Raw genomic sequence first — 20,395 nt, 5'->3', positions numbered from 1 at the left:
AAAAAAAAAAAAAATAAAAAGGGGATTGGTTACAGCACTACCCTCATGATATTTCCAAGGAGTAAACTGAAAATAGAGATATTGGATGCTCTTGACCTTGATTCCCCTCACCAGACACGGTATTGCTGGCCTTCCTCTGGAAATTGGCAGTAGATACCTAATTGCCTGACATCAGCCCCTACTAGTGTGACATCCAACCACTTCTCAGTGCCAGCACAAGTGAAATACCCCATTTCCCACCTGCTGCTTCACTGGTGACAGGGCACCAGTGGCTTCTTCCTCCTCATGATTGTTTTTCCCATACACTGTGCTCTTTGTCACATCACGAAGATGTAGGGGCACCACAGGCTCCAAGAGCCACCCTTAAGACAGGGAAGACCTTGAGAAGCTGGAAAGGTAACAAAACCATCCTGACACCCAGGTCACATAATTTTCAAAAATCCCTAACTTCTAAGACCACACAGTAATCATGGCTGTACTTACTGCTCAGAGGTCACAGGCAAGTCATGCTACTGCTAGAGAGAACTTGAATCACAGGGAAAGAGGCAAAACTTAACAGCTTTGTGTTTAGCTGATTTACCTCAACTAAATGCTCTGCAGGCAGAGGTTCTGCTGGAAAAGCACTGAAGATGCTGATCCAGGGCACACACATGCCCAGTTCACCATGGCCATTTCCACAGAGCTATTCCCTAGCAGTCCCAGTCTGCCCTCATGCCCAGGACAGCTTGGCATTTGCCCCTGCAGAATTTTATGGGGTTCCTGTTTATCCATTCCTCTGGCCTGCCAGGGAAAAGCATCCCTGACCTCAAGCATTAATCACCTGCAAATCTGATGAGGGTGCATTGCACTGCCTCCTCCAGGCTATTGATGATGTAGAAAAGGACACACCCGAGCAACAAGTAGAGAACTGCAGGGGTCTGTAAAATGCAACTCATTAACCACTGCCCTCTGATCCCAGTCATCCAGCCAGTGTTTCACCCATCTTCTTCTAGCTGTCCAGCCACCCTTCCACCCAATCCCTAATATCCTGCCTTGGTTACAAGGGTTTTATGGGAGGCAGTGCCAAAAGTCTAGCTAAAGTCAAGGGAAACATCATTTCTTGCTCACCCCTCCTTCCCAGATCCAGTCATTTCACCATAGAAGGCCATCAGATTAGTCAAGCATGATTTAATCTTGTGAGCAGCTGTGGAAAGAACTGACAATACAAGACTAAAACTACCTCAAACCATATTGATTAGAAAGAACATTCCTAGGTGCTTAGAGGAATCATGGCTGACCAAAGTCAAACAGAAGCAACTGTCCCAGAGGAGCAGGAATGAATACAAAGCTTCTTAAAGCAGTGAACTAAGTTCAGAAATGGCTTAACTAATTTAGTCCTCTGAATCAGCTGCTTTTGAACATTCCTATGCAAAAGTATCCAAGCAACTGTTAAAAACCTGTAAAAGATTTAACTCTCAAAGGAGTTAATTAAAAAACCTGATTATAATACCTGTGAGTCAGTCAAGGAGTGCATGGGCAATGCACTCCTAGAACACCAGCAGGACATGGGGCTTCTAGCATGCAGGCCAAGCACAAACAGACCCCAAGCAAGCAGGATGTTTGAGCAGGAGCAGCAGGTTTGATCACAGCCTATAGTCACAGCAAATTTTAGACTCACTGCTGGGGGACCAATGTTTGACTCCAGACAAAAAACATTTGCCATGCCTGTCCTCAAGAAACGTGCCTTTCAGACACGGTCAAAAAGCTCTGTGTGCTTTAAGTCAATGTAGGTAACCCACAAATCAAATGCCAGCCTAGGAGATATTTGGTGAGTGCAGAGATTTTTCCCTGAGGATCCATCAGAAGTGAGTTAAACTATAGTGCAGAGCCAGTGGCATGTCAGTATTGTACAGCTCAGCCAACCTTTACAGGAGCTGTAACTCAACACAAACCCTGCCAAAGAAAGGGAGAGCTATGAATACAAAAGATTGTTCATAATCTCTAAGTGGCAGATGAGGAAGCTGTCTGTACAGGTAGATATGTTTTTAAAGGCACCTAGACTCTGACTAATAAAATGATTTTTTATAGAGAGATCTAAGCTAAAAGACATTTCATATTCACTTGGAGGTAGAGTGAGGACACTGTCAACACCTGCCAGTTGTATGCCAAAAATACAGGCCCATGCAGAGAACAGGAGGGAATGCTGACATTGCCAGAGCAGCTCTTACACCAATGCCACTATCCATTTGACATTGACTGGACAATGACAATTGTCATTTGTCAAATGACAATATTGTTCTGTAGCATCATCACTGCTGTCCCCAGGACAGCATGAAAAGAAACCCTGCTCACTCCTGGCATTTTGTTCTGACTGTGACACTGGGATAGCTGCAGGAAACAAAGCTGCACTCTGGCTGCAACTGGTACACTCCTGGTTTGGACACAGTCACAGCTCACATTAAAAGCTTGCAGTCATTAACACAAGGGCAACCAGTAAGCAGCAGTTACTTGTAACAGAAATACAATTTTAAATTACTTGCAGAAATGAGACATTAAGCAATTAAAAGGCAATGCTTTGATCAAGGCAAATAGTTGAGTTCAGGATGTAGAAGATGTAGCAGAATACCCTTCTACTGAGGAAATCTCTTCTGGTCCTTAGTGCTCAGCAAGCACCAGTCCTGGCCCAACCTGAAATGCACTTCCCAGGGCAGGCCTGTGGCCACACCAAACCAAAAGCATGAGGAGAGCACTCATATTTTGGCTTGCCTCAGACCAAGCTCCTCAGGCTTCTGATTCCTTTCTGACCATTCTGGCCAGCAGGTGACATCCATCTCTGCCACCCTGGGCAGCAGCACTGCCTACAGGAAAGAGCTGCTCTCCAGAGACACAGAGGCTAAAACAGAGATTAATATCACCATATGCCATACCCTTTGCGGGGCTGGAAACCTCAAAAATAAAAAGTTCAAGACACAAACTAGAGAGAGAGACATTTCTCCTTACCAAATAGCTCCTAAATCTTTAAGTCCAAAAGCCAGGCAATTTCATTTTGTTAAGCAAAGAGGATAGAAGGATTGCAAGACACTCTTTTAGAAACAACGGTGATCACAGAGTCAAAGCGGCAGGACAAACAAATGCAGACCAAGGAATACAGCTTTTGATTTCTAAAAAACTCAAAAAAGCATAAATTCCGTATATAACATTTCAGAACTGCATTTCAAAAAAAGCGGGGGGAGTTTTAGAACTTCTCAAAAAAATTTCATGATCCAAAAGGTAATCAAAACAAATAGGATATTCTCCTAGATAAAAAGAATCAGGGAAAATAAGGACAATATACACATAACTAAATTTACATATAGCCCCAAAAGAAATCTGCTCTCTGCCTCAGTTTTCAGTGAGGACCATGATGTCTCCTTGGAGCAAAGGCATGGTAGTCACTGAAACTGAGCATGGTGTTGCACAACTCCATTGTCCTGGAACTGGAAGAGCAGCTGTGTTTGCACCCAAGGGAAGGTGCTGATCACCATCTCAGACACATCAGTGCACACCTGCCCCAGGCCACTCTTTCCTTAGCATGCAGTACTGGCCAGAGACAAGCTCTGAGGCAGCATAGACCTTAATTCTAGCCCCAACAAGCTGCTTTTCAGTAACTTTGAAAGGATTGGGATATGAAACTGCAGCTTAGATAGACTCATTTTGAAGTGAATGTAACTTGGTTGAAGATCACCAAGACTAGTAAAAGGCAATAAATGTGCTGATCCATGCAAGACTAACTAGCCTGATCTCAAAAGTATGTCTTCATTTAAAATCATGTAACAATAATGTAGAAATTGACACAAAATACAGCTTGGGTATTAATCATAAATGAGACCCTACTAAATAGTTTCTTTCCTTATGACAGTCAGGAGATCAGGATCCATTGCAGATGTATCTTCCCATGCATCTACTGGCATGACATTTTACTAACTGAAATGGGAGAAAAGTAAGCCATTAAGACAGATGACAACATACAGCATTAACATTTATGTTCATCATGTAACTTTGGATGTTATCCTGCTGGTCAAAAAGAAATTGGAAGCCTGAGTTGCTCAGTGCAAAGCAAGATCAATTCCAGTAGGCTGAAAAGAGGCTCTTGGAACACCTTCAAAGTTTAAGGATCACAGATAATTAATGACACCATCAATATTCTAATAAAATTTATTAGTACCTCTACCTTTACCATCCTCAATTCAGGATCAGTCATTTGGGTCTAGGTGGTAAGGGAAAAAGTCACAGTAACTTCAATCATACAAAGAGCAGGTTAAGTACCTAGAGCCAAAGCCAAAGCTTTTCACTGTGTGCTGTAAGTTAACTGTTGGAAGTGAAAAAGGAGGAAAGAAGAAGAGCTCTGCATTAGTCATTTTTTTATTAGTTATGAAGCATAATTGCTTAAACCAAGAAAAATAATGCTGCCTAGGGATTGTACTTAGAAAAGTACTCCCTGAAAAGATAAATATTTCCTTCTAAAAAGGCACCTGGTGAGACTTCTGAATTTTTTTCATTTTCTATGCATCTTGTGACCAACCAGGATGTGCAGAAGGGCAGAGTTTAGTAAGCAGGTCAGGAAAATGCTCTACAGAGAAGTCTGACTCACTAAGCCAAGAAGGAAGTCTGGGAGAAAGCAGGAGAGCAGACATCATCCCAGAGAGGCTTATAACAGCTCACAAGGCAAATAGAGTGAGGATATAGCACCTCCCGCTCTCTAGCTGGGCTTTTGTGCTTTGTTGTGTGTTTGGTTTTTTTTAACTGGATCCATTCACACCAGGAACTACAGTAGGGTTTTCCTTTCAATACAAGTGGATGCTTCATCTATTCCTGCATTCGTGTATTCATCTTTCCTTTATGCTTGGCCTGTCTTCGGGAAATACTTCATTATTAGGTTTTGATGATCTAAGAGATGCTCAAGATAAAAATCAGTTCACCTCTGTGATACTGTATCTCAATATAGACTTCAAGTTATTTTTATAATTGCAAAATTGAGAGAAAGCTATATTATTTCAGTAAATAGAATGAGTAGGCCTCCACTTGTAGTAACTGTTTACTGTATTTAGACACGATGAATAAGCCTTTACAGAAAATGTGCTTGGATGTAGCTTTGGATGCACAACTCATGCATTAGCAATGTTTATGGATTGACTCATTACACAGCCAGTCTTTCTGCATACCCCTTCTGAGAACATACAGGTTTTCAGACATAATCAAAAACAGCATGTCAGATATGTAGAAAAATTTATTTTTCACTCTCCCTGAACTCAAAAAATCCTTGGCCAGAGTTGGAAAGAACAAGATTTAGTACTCCAAAACAGTGACAGACCACAAAGTGAAGAGCAAATGCTCTGGACTCCTTATTATTCAGCACTTACTCCAGATCCTGGAAGGACATAAAACTCCAGGATACAGAGGCCTTATGTTCAGAATAATGGCAGGAGTCTACCCCAATGATACTAGGCCCCTGTCTAAAGTGAAACCCAGAAGAATTTGAAAAGAACCCTGTGAGCTCCTTGAACTCGCATTTCCTCATGAAACCACCACTGGAAAGGTTCCAGCTATTGCCTTGAAACAGGGTGTAAAGACATGCATATAGCAAAGTGTGAGGCAAGGTGCTGTGGGAAGACTGAGCACACAGGGAACTCTGAAAAAGAAGGGCTAGCTAAACAAGTTTTGCAAGACCCACCCATGTACAAAAACCCACCAGTGTGCCAAAGTGGTTATTGAAACATCACGACCTGCACCGACCGAAGCTGCTGGCAGGAATTGCTGCTGGTGTTATCAGCAGGCAGCGTGTGAAGTGGGACCTGGTGCCAACTAGGTCAGGACATGGTTACAAGCAGAGTCAAGAAGGCCACAGCGTGTACACAGAACCTGAAAGTGAATCTGTGGGACCAAACTTCTGACAAGCAGCTCTGAACCCTGCTTGTACCACAAAGTGCTGCAGTGGACTACCCTTGCGCTACACTTTCTTGTAGCCTTACACGGAAGCTGACACCCAGGCAACAGCCTGCCATGATCCCAGCTCCCAGGTGCCCTTCTGCAGTACGGTGTACGATCTCAGCAGGGAAGTTACAGCAAAGCTACAAAACCTGCCTGACTCCTTGAGGCAGTGGCTCAGTGGCAGGTGGGAAGCGAGATGAGGCGGCACAAACTCTGGCCAAGCCGCTGTTGGTACACAATGCCTGCTAAAACATGATCGCCTTCCGTTGACACTGATGGAGCAAATACTTTCAAAGGCTGCTTGTGAAAGGTGCCACTGACATGCACAGAGATGGAAATCAAGTATCTAGGACCCAAAGAAACCAAACCAATTATGGAATCTATTGTCAGGGGTCAGAGCACAAGGCAGTGTGGTCTGCTCAACTTTTTTATCATGAACCCCTTTCAGCAAGGTAAGCAATTCCATTTCTGGCAAAACATCCTAGGCACTTGGGATCAGAGATATATATATATGGGGAATTCCCAAGCCAGAGATTGCATCTCACCACTTACAAACAGTGCCAAGGATCATCCTGACCTCCTTGAACATATCCAATCTCTTTGAACACTGGTATCTTTGGCTTCCACAATACTTCAGATGTACTTACATGTTGCATACTAAACCCTAGGATCTTCCTTTCATCCATTTCTAACAGTCTAACTGATCATTTCATCTACACAATGCTGATTCCTCCTATCCAGCAGCCAGCCAGAGTGAATTTCCTAAGGAAGTCATACAGCTTTTAGTCTTGCATGGAAGTAATTTCCATCTCCTTGGATACCTGCAATGGTTATCTCCCTATTCTCTAGCTTTATCAAACCTTTTCAAGGACTGCAGACAGCATTCAAACCAAATATGTTTACGCAGCAGCACACCCAATTCTCGTGTTCTTCAATTATCTTCCTTTCTCAATAATTAATATTCTAATTGGTTCCCTTGGCACAAGGTTTGGGCAGACATTTTCAGGGAACTATGCATAATGCAGAACCATCCCCAAATACCACTCCACAGCCCCTTGTGTTATATGCATGTTATGACATTTTTTTTCCCATGTGAATTCCTTCGTGCTCTGTCAACATAGGCTTGATTTACTACGGAAGGCATATTTGGTAGTCTAATTTACAAGCTTCAATATGCATGAAAACCAGTATCATATTTCACTACCTTCCCTTTCTGTATTCCTAAGGCTAATTTAAAAATCACACAGGACAACATTCCACACAGCTCTTACCAACTCCTTTGGACTCCAGCAGTCAAAGCCACTGGAGTCTGGAGAGCTTTATCAACTGCTCCAAAAAGCTGCCACTGGCACATCAATTTCAAGTAGTTCCTTGGGCTAGTATCTTCCAGTTTCTCAGCTCTGAACATCAATGCATGCGACTTGGCTTTTTCTTCCAGATGAAAAGCTAGAGCAGCAACAGGAGCATCCTCTAACCCATGGCAAACAGCAAACCAAAAGCCAAGGTCTCGTTGGAGCTTCATCTGCTGTTCCTAAAACCAATGCTTTGTTCATGTTTACATTGCTCAGCACTCATCACTGCAGTTAGAAAGTGTCTTTACCTTTGCAGAGCTGGACATCTGTTAAGTCCAAAGATGAGACTGAAAGAGATTTAGGCAGACACCTTCCACTCAAGTACCCAAGACCTGCCAAAGACTCAGAACTTCGCATTACTGAGGGACCTTCCTGAAATGTTGGTGAGTGCTTCCTGCTGGATGACTCAGGAGTCCCTCCACCACACAGCAGCTGCTGCAGTTCCCCACCACTGTAGAGGGGCTTCACTGCCTTCTGTAGCACAGAACTATGTGTCACACTGCATGAACATCCAAGCACATGTAGGTGACAAGTTTTATACCTGATAAGAGTATTTCAAAGGACAAATCCACTCTGCAATAGCAGTGAAGAGCTTTATGCCCCAATGAGTCACTGCACACAAGCAGCACTGCACAGATCTGTGGTACTGAAGAGCTTTCTGCCAAACTCTAAGCAAACCAGACAAATATGAAGAGCTAAGACTCACAGAAATATTTTATCCATGACTTGGCAGTGCTAAGCTAACAGAATTGTTTAAGACCTCTAAGATTTAGTCTATTCAAGACTACAAAAGAAGTACAAATCAAATTCATATTTCCTTAGATATAGTTACTTAAAAGACAATTAAAAATACAATTAGCAGTGACATAAAATAGGGGGAAATTCAGTGACACAGAGCATGTAACAAAGAGGAATTCAAAGCATACCTGCACCTACCATAAAGCATACACATTAAGTGGCTACAGAGACAACCCAGAGGTCCTTACAACGTGTAAGACCAATGGACAGATGCTGTTTAAAACTGACCTATTTGTTGTATTTATTAAGATTCAGAACTGTTCAAAACTGACCTAGTCCTTGTTTATTCAGGGTTCAGAACAGTGGTACCACTATTCCACATCAAATTAGTCATATCTTTCGTTGCAAAATCTGCTTGGATTTTAGCAATTCATCTGATTAGAGCCAGAATCTTCAAATTGCATCATTGTTTAGCTGTGAATATTCTACCTGCCAAGAGAAGGAATTGAGGTGAGGAGTCAGATTTTTATCTCAGGTTTCATTTCAGCAACTCCCATGAAAGTGTATGGACAGGCTGCATAAAGACTTCTTCTGTGTCCATATGGGTGTACACCTCTATGTCCTACAAGCAAATCACACTGCATTGCCTGCTCCTTTCTTTATGGCCTTTATCTCACAAGATTTATCTCTTAATTATTTTATGTGAAGCAGTAAGAAAACAAGGGCACGCTGTACCAGCTCCCTGACAGACTGACAAGCCTTGTGCTCCAGGCAGGTGGGCACAGATAACCAAGTTGGGAGGAAATAAATACAAGCAGGAAGGGAATTCTCCCCTAATAGCAGTTTATACTTAGCTGAAACAGAATGTGCCTTAGCAATATGAGTCTTAAAGAGAGAAATAAGATAAAAAGTGGTATTTGGTTTATCATTGCTTCTGAGAACTCTGCTTTGGGTGAGCAGCAAGGCAGTAAGAGTGTAAACCACCAGCAGAGGAAAGCAAGGAGTTGTCATATCTGGCACCTGAAAGGATTAGCCAGAGATACTTGCCAAAGAGTTCAGAGAGGAAACCAGACTTCATACCTGGGCTAGAACTCAAGTTTTCTTCAACTGTTGAATTTTTAATTTGATACTTATCACCACTCCCAGAATTAGTTAAAACTGTTTAGCATGAGACCATTATCAGGTACTTAAAGAACAGAAATCCACAGGAGGGACCAGAATAGTGACAATTTGACAACTTACCTTCAGACTAACCCACACCCACTGCTCTGCACTCTCTGCTGTTAGGGATTTTACTGTGTCCCTCCTGCGCAGCTACATGTACATGTACAGTAGCACCTTACAAGTGCCTTCCACAAAACTAGATAAGGAGTTTAACTCCTCCAGCATAATGGTGATGGATTTGTGACAGATTTTTCTGGTTCCTTGGTTAGTGTCCTTAGAGCAGAAGTATATGCAAGAAGACAGCCTCCTTTTTCTTGTACTTGTCAAGGACTCAATTCCAGGTGCTGTCACATGAGCAGAGCCTTCAAAACTTAATCTCTATTTAGTGTTTGAATTCCAACTAACCTTACAGAGCAGAGTTCAAGCAGAGCCATAGAACCATAAAATGTCCCGAAGTGGAAGGGACCCACAAGGATCATCAAGTCCAGCTCCTGACCCTACACAGAACAACCCCAGAATCACATCATGTGCCAGAGAATATTGTTCAAACACTTCTTGAACTCTGTCAGGCTGGTGGCTGTGGCCACTTCCCTGGGAGCCTGTTCCCGTGTTCAGCCACTCTCTGGGTGAAGAGCTTTATCCTGATATCCAATCTAAACCTCCCCAGCACAGCTTGCTGCCATTCCCTCAGCTCCCACCACTGGAGAGATCAGTGCCTGCCCCTCCACTTATCCTCAGGAGGGAGCTGGAGACTGAGTCATGCTACACCTCTTCATTATAAACAAAAAGGGAAGTCACCCTTCTGCAGCTAGGTTTCTTTTATAGTGTCAGCTGCTGAGCAGAGCTTTTGGACCGGTTTTAGATTTAAAGGCTGTAAGTTCCCAAACCCATCTTTCCAAAAAGAATTACAACAGGGAACTTACTGAGGTGTTCTCATTTACCTTTGTACACTTCACATAGCTGTGGTATCTCACTGTTAGCTGATACAGTATTATACTGTACATGTATCCTGTAACAACTTACAGAGACATACTCTGCTTTACCAGCCATCTTCTCTCTCCATTATATACAATGGCCTGAAATGCAGCCTTGCAGGTGATGGTAAAGCAGGATGGACATTCTGTAACTTTGAAAAGCTTCTAGCAGTTACCTGTTGCCCAGCATTTAAGATTGTTATTTTTTGTCCTTTAAAGCTAATCCCCAATATTTTGGTAATTCACAACCTGGGAAGAGAGATAGTTGTCTATAAGGCAGAAAAAAAAAAATCAGAATAAATTGAAGATTGGTAAGTGGCAGCTGCCAAGGTAGACATACATCCTGCAGTGTGTCATTGAGGTGAGAATGAGTATAAATCAACTGCCCATCTGCAGTGGAAAAAAATTGTTTAAAAGGGATAACTGATAATAACCCACTGCTTGTCATCAGCCCTAGGATACTTTCATAAACTCCCTCTCATGCCAGTTATATTTTCTGTGGGTTCTTCAGCAGTCATGGAATAAGAGAAAGGTTTGATAAACCATATACTACAAAAGAAAAATAGCTGTAGCTATTGTAGCACTGCTGTGCAGTAATGTAGCACTGCTTCTCAAAATTCAACACAAACTAGAGAAGCAAAACAGTAAAAGTTAAGATATGTAACATTATAATAATTACAAAGAATTTTTTTCAAGATCTGTAATCTAGATGAGTACTTGGGAAACTTTTCAATTTATGAAAATACATTCTTGCAGAAAGAAAGATTTTCTTCACAGGTTTTTCTCTAAAGAGGCTGATACGTTTTTTCCCCTGCTCCAGAGAAAGCTTAAGTATTTCAGTTCCCATACCACAGCAGTCTCTCAAACTTTAGAATATGAAATGTACAATTATTTTCTTCATTGGCTTCAACTTTGAAATTTTTAACATCTATATAACTAACTATAAACAAAAGGTGGAGTACAGTTAGCATATGTACTCCTTATGCCTGAAACACCACTAAAGTTCTGCAGCTGCAGCACTAAGTCTTTAAAAAAATGAGCAAGAACAAGACCATTATGGGCAACAAACCTTTTTCACTAGAAATGTGGGACAACTACCCCCATCCTGACAGATGACTAATTGAGATTCCACACCCCATTTCATATAATGACAATGAGCCAACACCTTAAGTTTATCAGTCCAGGTTTTCTTCTAGGAAGAAGTGCTGTTTTTGTGTGTGCTCCAACACTGGGTGAGCATGCATTCTCTGCCCCTGCTTCAGCCCTCCTTATCAAGAATAGTTCCCGCTCCTGATCATGCTTCCCTGTACCATGTAGAGAATCAAAGCTAACCTAAAACAAGGGAAAGCAGAACCAGAAATTTGTTTTCATATGCATCTCATGCAGAATATTTGCACCAGAAATATAATTCAGTTAAAACCTGACCAATCCAATAACAACCATGTAAAATGTACTTCTCTTACATTCACTGCACTTTAAAGAATGCTTAGTATTAATGCTTTTAAAAACTCAAATTAGTAATTTATCATCATTGTGAATCCTGAAAGATTTTCTATTATTTTGAAATTTGAAAAGCAGACTACACTTATAATAGGATTTTTAATACAACAAGAGCCATTTTATTCATATAAGTTCATAACAGTACTGATGATTCCATCATAACACTTAACCACAGGAACAGCTCAAGAACTGGGTGACATTTTACATGCATCTGCCACTATTGTAACTGGTGGTTTATGCAGAATGTTCATGTCCTTGGTTATGGTCAAAACTGGACATGAGGTATTTGTTAGCAAAGGACAGAACAGCGTAACTCTCTGTTCCTGCCTTAGATGTTTCAAAAGGTATTTCATGTTCTCCACATACATCAATTGGCAATTTTCAATTGGCATTTTTTGCAGAACTTTTTTATATTAGCTTCTCATAAGATCTCATCTTAAAAGGTTTCATACAGGTTTTTGTACTCCAGACACTGTAGTGCTTTTTAAGTAACACAGAGCATAATCACCAAGTAGCCATTGCTGCTGCTCAACCCAAGCAGCATGCAAGGAGTGAAAGAGTCCACAGTGAAAAGCATTCAATTAAATTCTTTTTAATGACCTGCAAACATTATCAGAAGAACACAAAGAACATATAAAAATGCAAACTTTATGCTGAGTGTCCTTTTAAAAGCTAGCAGCACAAAATACTCTTTGAACAGACTAGGCATCTGTTGTCTCCTGAACAGCAGTACATCATTTTGTTGTCCGTGTTTTTTGACTCCCGGGTTTTGCAAATGCTGATACATCCAGAGTTTTACCACTGTTGCACTGTTCATATAAAGTCTGAAAGTTAACAAACACACAGGGTATTCAGGTGAACATTGTACTACACATGGTTTCAAACTATATAACAAATATTACCACCTGAAATAAATTGTAACATACTGAAATACTCCATACCAAAATTTTTCTGTCAAATTGAAAACTAAAAACACACTTAAGACAGTTTAGTTGTACCAGCTGTAATGCAGTGCAGTGCCCAGAAAATACATACACTGACTTCTCTGTGTGGGCAATTATAGAGCTTCAGAAATCAGGAGAGAACAAATGAGCTGCAGAGATCTAAAATCAAGTTCACCTATTAAATGTCTCCACTATGGAAACACCAGCATGGAAGTTATTTGTGTAAGCCAGGCATGCAAGCTTTACACGAGATATTCAAACAGCCACATCATCGTTTTGTTAGAAGAATAACGACTTTGTTCACCCTCATATTTAAAACAGATTGAGTGCAACTGGAAGTGTAAGCATGAGCTCCTTTAGATTTAATTAACACACTGAATTTGCTTTCCTCCCCATGAAAGCAGCTTTGCATTCTCAAGGTCTTATGTATACTTTATCACCATCATTTCTTCTAAGACACAGGTAGAAAGAACAGAGTTGAAGATTTATGAAGCTTCTCTTTCAGGCAATAAACAGAGAGGCTGCAATACTTCAACACACAGGAACTAATTTACACATAGCACTGCATTAACAGTTCAGCAACTTCCAGGAAGCAGGAACAGTTGCAGTCCAAAAGTATGCACACTTAACAGATCAATTTAGATAACTTCTCCATAGTGAGAGCTCTTAAATTAGAAGACCCCTGCCTAAGGGCAGCTTAAAAGCAAAGCAGATCTACTGGGAGGTGGAAAGGAAAGAAGAAACTTAAACTAAAGATTACTGGCATCATTTTCAGCCCTTCCAGTTCAGAATAATGTGGACAGATTCTGCATCCTTGCAAATAAAAGCACTAAGTTATGCAATGTTTTTCCAGCTATGGCTGAAGATTTCATAAATGTATTGTTTCAGCTTTCACTACCTAGGAGTATAACCTTTGTCTGCATGAGCATGTACTACTACACAAAATAGAGAAGACAATTTACTTACCCTCGCAGCTCTAGAAATAGAATTAGGAGAATTCAAGCCAACAAGCTGGCCAAGGATACGTTTCATTTCCTCTGTTGTGCCTTTAACGTTTGGGACACCTGCAGTCAATTCATAGTTATGCTGAAATTGTATACATCATCAATATAAAAATTTCCAGAACAGTTTGTAAGAGGTTCAAGAATTAAAATACTGAAGTCTTTTCTAAAGCAGACTTAGGTACCAAACAAAACTGAGTCATGCCAACAAGCTCATAGCACATTTAAGAGAAAAGGTTTGGTTTTTTTAAAGCAGTTAGTTACAAATACTATTTAATAAAAATATATTTTAAAATAAATGTACCTGTTTGACAATGACTTTGAATTTGAACATAGGGATGTACCAACAACTCCGAAACAGAAATTCTTTCTTTAGGATTTCTTATTAAACAGCGCTGCAAATGATAAAAGAGGAAGAATGTTTTGCTTATAAATTATGAATTGTCCTAGGAATTAACAGCATTTACTTTGGATGTTGAACCAAAGCACCCAAGTCAGACTGCTTTCACTATTTACTTAGCTGGTGTTGAGCTGAAAAGAGACTTTAATTTGGAAACTACATGAAGCAGCTCAAACTTCATTCTTATTTTGGAATAAGACCTGTTACTACAAGTAGCAGTGAGTATCTACTTGTGGAAAAAATCTCTCAAGCACAACACATTCAGTTTTAGAAAATATCTTTAAAAAAAAAAATTACCATTATTTAAATCAAAAGGAACAGTTACCTTCAGGACATCTTGAAGATCCTTCTCAGCAATATCTGGAAACCCTATTTCATAACTTGGATCAACAATAGCATGCATTTTATTGATGTGACTTGTTATATGTTGAAACGGAGTCCTTCCGTATGTCATACAGTACAAAATGCAGCCCAGAGACCACACATCGCTTTTGGGACTTATCTAATATAAAAGAAAAAAAAAAAATCAAAGATTACACTCTACTTAGGAAACTGGCCCTTCAGTCAATTTATCATGTAATTGTACAGTTTTCATTGTATAAGAGATCTTTTTAACTCTTACAAAAAACGCCAAGGCAGTGTGCCATTATCTACTAAGTCAGTGATATGGCTTCCTTTCACTGATATTCCATAAGAACACTATTCCTGAAAATCAACTTACTTGAACAACTTAAAACTAAAATAAGTCCTTACAAGTCAAACTGCAGGATTCTAATTTCAGATTTAAAAATAAATACAAGTAAAAGCATACTAAATTATCTAAATCCAGGAAACAGTAAGAGATCCCAGCTATGTCTCCGAAGTGGAAAGCCACAATTCAATTTCCCTGCGTTTAAAGGATTCCTTATTTCAACCACGATACCCAGGCTGTTCCTTGCAGGATAACTTTCCTGCTTCTCCTGTTTAAGCTGAAGCACTTGAAGAGAAGTTCAGAGTGGGGGAGAGGAGGGAAGTGAAGAAAGACGTACACAGCAAACCTGACTCCCAGCACCAGTGGTTAGATTTTTGCTTAGATGAGCTGAACAAGCCTGTGCTTAATTTTGTACTTAATTTAAAAGTACAAAATAAGATAAAAAATTAGCATCCTTAAAAAAGAAATCCACTTATATTTTATTCTCTATTTAGAAAGACAAGATTGTATTTCATTACAAAACAATACTTCCATTCAACTGTTAAAAAGTAAAATCTTCATGTACATGCAAGTACATATGGATTTTAAATACTTTTTCACCAAACCATGTACCCCCTCAGTTGAAGTTTGACTGCCAGTGTGAAAATGCTTTTCCTTCAGAACTTTTCTCATCATTCACATTCCATTGCCCTGCTGATGTTACAAATTTTTCCACAATATACAAATACTCTGTAGCATAGAAAAATTAATAGGATACACTAAACTCATACATGTGGCCCTAAAATGTCCAAGCCTCTGCTGGTTTTACTTTCAATTTTTACTCATTCATTGAGCATTTGCATTTTTCTAAACACCATTTGCCAAATGCTTATTTGGTAGTTAGGGTGATTAGGCTTAGCCTTCCAACTCTTCACACCATCATTATGGCATAGTTAATTTTATGTTCAAGATCCAGTGGAAGATTAAAAAAAACACAAATCTGAAGATGTATGATTGAATAGGGAATGAAGGAAATAGGAGGAAAAAGACCATACTACCTTAGAACGAGGCTTGCCATTTTCCCCATAGGAAGACCTATCTTCTATTGCTTCAGGTGGCATATAGTTCATTGTGCCAGCCTAGCCATAAAAATGAAAAAATATTCTTTTAAGTAAAGCATGCATTAAATTTAATTCACTTAATAAAAACTTAGACTTCTGTCCCAAAACACTGAAAAGCATCTTTAAAGTTTGTTTGTATTAAGACTGAAGTCCATTATTATTTTGTTCATTAAAAACATGTAAAAACCAATATACATGAATATTCATATACACATATAAAACCATTCACCATAAAATTTCAATAGTAATTGAGGTTATTACAATCAAAGTTATCAGCAGGTACTACAGCATTTCACAGAAAAATGGACATGCATTTTCCAGAAGAACTTCACCTGAGAATCTTTAATGATACTTGTCACATCTGGCTGCATTTGGTTTGCAATGCCAAAGTCAATTAGTTTTAACATTCCGTCAACTATCAGAAAGTTTGCTGGTTTCAGATCACTGTGAATAATGCCTGTAAAAGGAGTTAAAGTAAACCCAAATTACTACCATAAGGTTTAGCATTACTCACTTCCCATAACCCTTGCACAGAGAGAAGGTGCAGATTGGCTTTATCTGTGTCTCTGCAGATTTCGTAAGTGTTTCCATTTCTTTTTAAACAGTTAAGACTTGCCTAAATTTACAGGTAGAATTAATACTTATTCAAACCTGCAGGTACCCCAGAACAGCTCCAAGCAAGTGGAGTTGCAGAGTTTGTCTCAGTTTGGGACAGACCCTCCAGCTCTGTGTGCACACGGCCACACTGAACTGCTGCTCTGGAGCAATTCAGTGGCCTGTCCATACCTGTAGTTCTCTCTTTAATTACCTAAGTAGGTAGGTCAAATAAAAGAATTATATTACTTAGTCTGATTAAAGGTACCATTCACTGCATACTTCCCACAAACTCTACTTGAACAGTTTAATATGAATTTTAGTTATTATCTACATAATCAACCAATCTATCTTGATATTTTACAAAAATCAATGTCTTAAAAACATCACATGTATGTATGTCCATATGTAACCTGAATTTCAGTAGGTTTTGCTGTTTGCTATAGTATTGAATGTTCTAGTCCTGAAAATAGGTGATGCTTTCTGCTATATGCACTAGTCCTCATTTCATTATTATATAGGAAAAGATGCAAGTCAACCCTCTCCTTTATACTATACAAACAGAATATAGATGCATACACTTTGATTATTTAGGTAAAGATGAGAAGAAGGCCTGAAGAACTCTAGGAAGAAGCTGAAACACCTTGTTGAAGAAAAGATGGCAGAGCTGTCATTAATGTCAAAGCTACTTCTGGAGAGAATGAGTGGCTAAAATTTAAGTCTAACAGAGAACAAGTGGAATTGGGAGTATATGATGTAGTCTAAAACAGAAAATATTTGCTGGCTGTTGAAAGAAAACAGACTTAGCTAACTCAAGAAGGATCTCTCAAATATCACTGTTTATGTAATGCTATCTCTGGATCAAGATTTACCTTATTTTTTTGCTTGACTTTTTTTTTAAATACAGTAAATACCCATCTTTGAAAATCACTATGATTACAGCAACACTAAAAGCTATACCACCTCCAAAATTAAACCAGATCCATATTATCTGCTATATATCCTATACAAATACCTAGAATTATTTAAGAATACCATGTTCATGGATTGTGTGAACAGCTTCCAGCATATTTTTCCAATAGCTCTTTCGTTCCAACGGATCGATCTTCTTTTTCTTTTTAAGCCAGCTATTGAGATCAATATTTCCACACTCCATTATCATGTAGATATGTTGATCAGTAATTTCACTAAAAATAAAATATGGATGTTAAAAGTGAAGGAAATATCTTTTCATAGAGAAATACTGATTAAAGTTAGTATTTACTTACTAGCCATAAAGGCGGATGATCTTATCACTATGCTGCTGCAGTTTACTCAAATGAGCAATTTCATTCTTATAGCTCTCAACAGTCTGTTGATCAGCTTCCTCTAGATTCACATATTTGACAGCAAACAGCTGCTTCTTGTCATTCAGTACTTGAAACACCTGCAAAACATCAGTTAATAACTTCATTCATCCCTAGTTCTGATTGACTATGGTCCTTCTCAACTCAGCCAGAATACCAAAGAAGTCAACCTTTTCAAAAGGAAGAAACAATACAAAGAAATTCATACAAATCAGCATGAAAAAAAATCAAGAAAGACAATTTACAACAAACTATCAGAAGCTATCTTGGTGCCACATTGTATTTCACCAGGTGCACTACATCATGAGTCTGCAGTGTTCCCAAGATAAAGATTGCATACACAAAATAGGAAAATAGGAAATAACACTCCCAGAGATACAGGTTTGATCTGCTCTCACACATTCATTTGGTCACACCAAAATCATTTGGAGGCTAGATCACATGGAACATTGGAAGAGGTTGAGAGCACAGATTCATTCAGTCTTGAGAAGGCTGCAGGAAATCCTACTGCTGTCTTCAGCTATTTAAAGGGAAGCTATGGCAGACTCCTCTTGAACCATCAAAGTATGGGATAGCTAACAAGGAAAATTACCATCAGATATTTTGATTTTTTTCACTGTCATATAGTCCAACAGGAAAACTGCTTGTCCAGATAGACTATGAAATCTCCATCCTTAGCAATATTTAAACACAAAAACCCATACATAACATGCTCTATTTTGGCCTTTTTTTAAGCAGACTGAGAAAATGACACAGAGTCCCTGCCATCCTATCTCATTCTACAACCATACACTGGCAACACAGGGAGCTCTTCTTTCCAGAGTTCCCTGCTAACAGGAAGCTGGCTAATGTTAGTCCAATAGACAAAAAGGATCTGAAGGAAGACCCAGGAAACTACAAACCTGTTAGCCTAACTTCAGTTACTGGAAAAATTAGAGAGAACATCCTACTAGGTACTACTGAAATGCAAAGATCAGACACAATCAATGTGGATTCACAAAGGTAAAGACTTCTACAAGTAATAAGTTAAATTAACTATCCTTAGGACACATCCTCCCAGAAGCTACACTAAAACACATGGAGAACAGGAAGGTGATTTGAGACAGCCAGCACTGTTTCACCACATGCAGGTCTGTCTAACCAACCCGTACCCTTCTGTGAGGAAGGGACATAGATGTCATCTACCTGCTTTGACATAGTTCCCCACAACACCCAACTAAACTGTTTATGCTGTTATGAAAGTAAGGAAATATAACAAACACAAGAGATTTTGCCAATATTGTTTCCCAAGCTCCCATGACCCCAAATTTCCATGTAAAAAGCAGCTCACTCACCACTTCAGACATAGCTACAACTCATCACACAGGTTACAGGTCTGTCATCTTCAGGCTCTCAATCAACTTTACAAATCACCCATTTCCCAACAGTGTAATCACACTGCTCTAAACAACAGCCTCTTCCATTAGGATGTACACGATGCAGCACACATCTTATAATCAGCTCAGAAGAGCTGATTCTACCAGGAATTTTAATGCTTACTCTACCATAGAAATTAATCTTCAAGAGCAAAAAGTGTAAGCATAGCACTAAACCAGCAAAGTTCTAGATTCCCTTGGTTAAACATTGTGTACATGTTAACACTAGGCACTCATTAGATGATTTCAACATGTATTTACAATGGAACTACTACTCTGTAAATGAGTGACTGCCTAAAAGGATAAAGGAGCACCTTACCTTACTTGAACCTCCACTACCTATTTGCTTTAACACTGTATAAACTCTTCCATTGATGGCAAGGCATTCATGTGGAGGTATAGAAGCTGGCACCTGTGAACACACAGAAATAAATATTGGTACATGCAACAGAACTTAAGAGAGCTCTACTTTTTATTAAGTTAAAATGCTTTAAGTTGTCTTGCTCATCCTGAAGATAAAGTTTTTTAGAAGCAGTAAAGAAACTTTAAATGAATGCTAGATCCCCATATACTGATCATCATTTGGCATGTAACATCACTGAACTCTTGTAAAAGGTGCCAATGCTCTTCTTACTGGAAATCAAGTAAAGGATGTTCTTTAATAAGGCTTCCTAGTTCACTAGAGACACCTCCCTCTTTACATATAACGTCACAAACTACATTATCCAAGAGACTTTCAGTCCCAGCATAAAACTTAAAAGCTGCACTGAAATCATCTACCATTTTATTTGAAGCTAATTACTAATTAGAAGATTACAGCAATGTGAAGTTGAAACAGCCTGCATTGCCCATATCTGCTACACCAAGCCACAGAAAGGCCTCAAGTTTGATTTATTAATACTTATCCTCTAGTAGGAAGCTTTAACCTATCCCCCACTTTTATCTACAGTTGGGAAGTTTCCTACCTGAATGTGCAAGACATCTAAGGTAACCCATGTTTACATCATGTCAGGCCACAACAAATGTATCAAAATTTGTGAAATCTAACAAAAATGGAGGAGAAATGCAATCTTTCACCTCCCTCAAACTCAGGGTTTCCTACACACAGTGCTTCTCTTTATTGGTACTGTAGTAGGTAGTACCACTGTAAAAGCACTGCAGAACAACACAGGCTCTAGTTCTTTCCTCTGCCATTAAGTAGGGATCTGAAAAGGCTTAGGTTGAAGACAA

General features: G+C 39.4%; 1 protein-coding gene across 5 annotated transcripts in view; it reads right to left on the bottom strand.

Moving 5' to 3' along the window:
* Positions 1–11,770: 11,770 nt before the first annotated feature.
* The window catches only part of TTK (TTK protein kinase), a 29,865-nt gene continuing 21,240 nt past the window's right edge, over positions 11,771–20,395 (bottom strand). For all 5 annotated transcript variants that reach the window (XM_023922327.2, XM_023922326.2, XM_086876372.1 and 2 more), the window contains 9 exons: positions 19,485–19,577; positions 17,673–17,830; positions 17,440–17,591; positions 16,143–16,267; positions 15,748–15,828; positions 14,345–14,521; positions 13,924–14,014; positions 13,585–13,682; positions 11,771–12,498 (listed from right to left, as the gene is read on the bottom strand). In XM_023922327.2, coding sequence (XP_023778095.2) covers positions 12,409–12,498; positions 13,585–13,682; positions 13,924–14,014; positions 14,345–14,521; positions 15,748–15,828; positions 16,143–16,267; positions 17,440–17,591; positions 17,673–17,830; positions 19,485–19,577 — 1,065 coding nt within the window. In that variant the 3' untranslated portion in view covers positions 11,771–12,408. The remainder of the gene's footprint in view (positions 12,499–13,584; positions 13,683–13,923; positions 14,015–14,344; positions 14,522–15,747; positions 15,829–16,142; positions 16,268–17,439; positions 17,592–17,672; positions 17,831–19,484; positions 19,578–20,395) is intronic.

The sequence above is a fragment of the Cyanistes caeruleus genome, chromosome 2, assembly GCF_971803275.1.
Source record: "Cyanistes caeruleus chromosome 2, bCyaCae1.hap1.1, whole genome shotgun sequence".
Taxonomy (NCBI): Eukaryota; Metazoa; Chordata; class Aves; order Passeriformes; family Paridae; genus Cyanistes; species Cyanistes caeruleus.
This window is presented reverse-complemented; position numbering and strand designations above follow the sequence as displayed.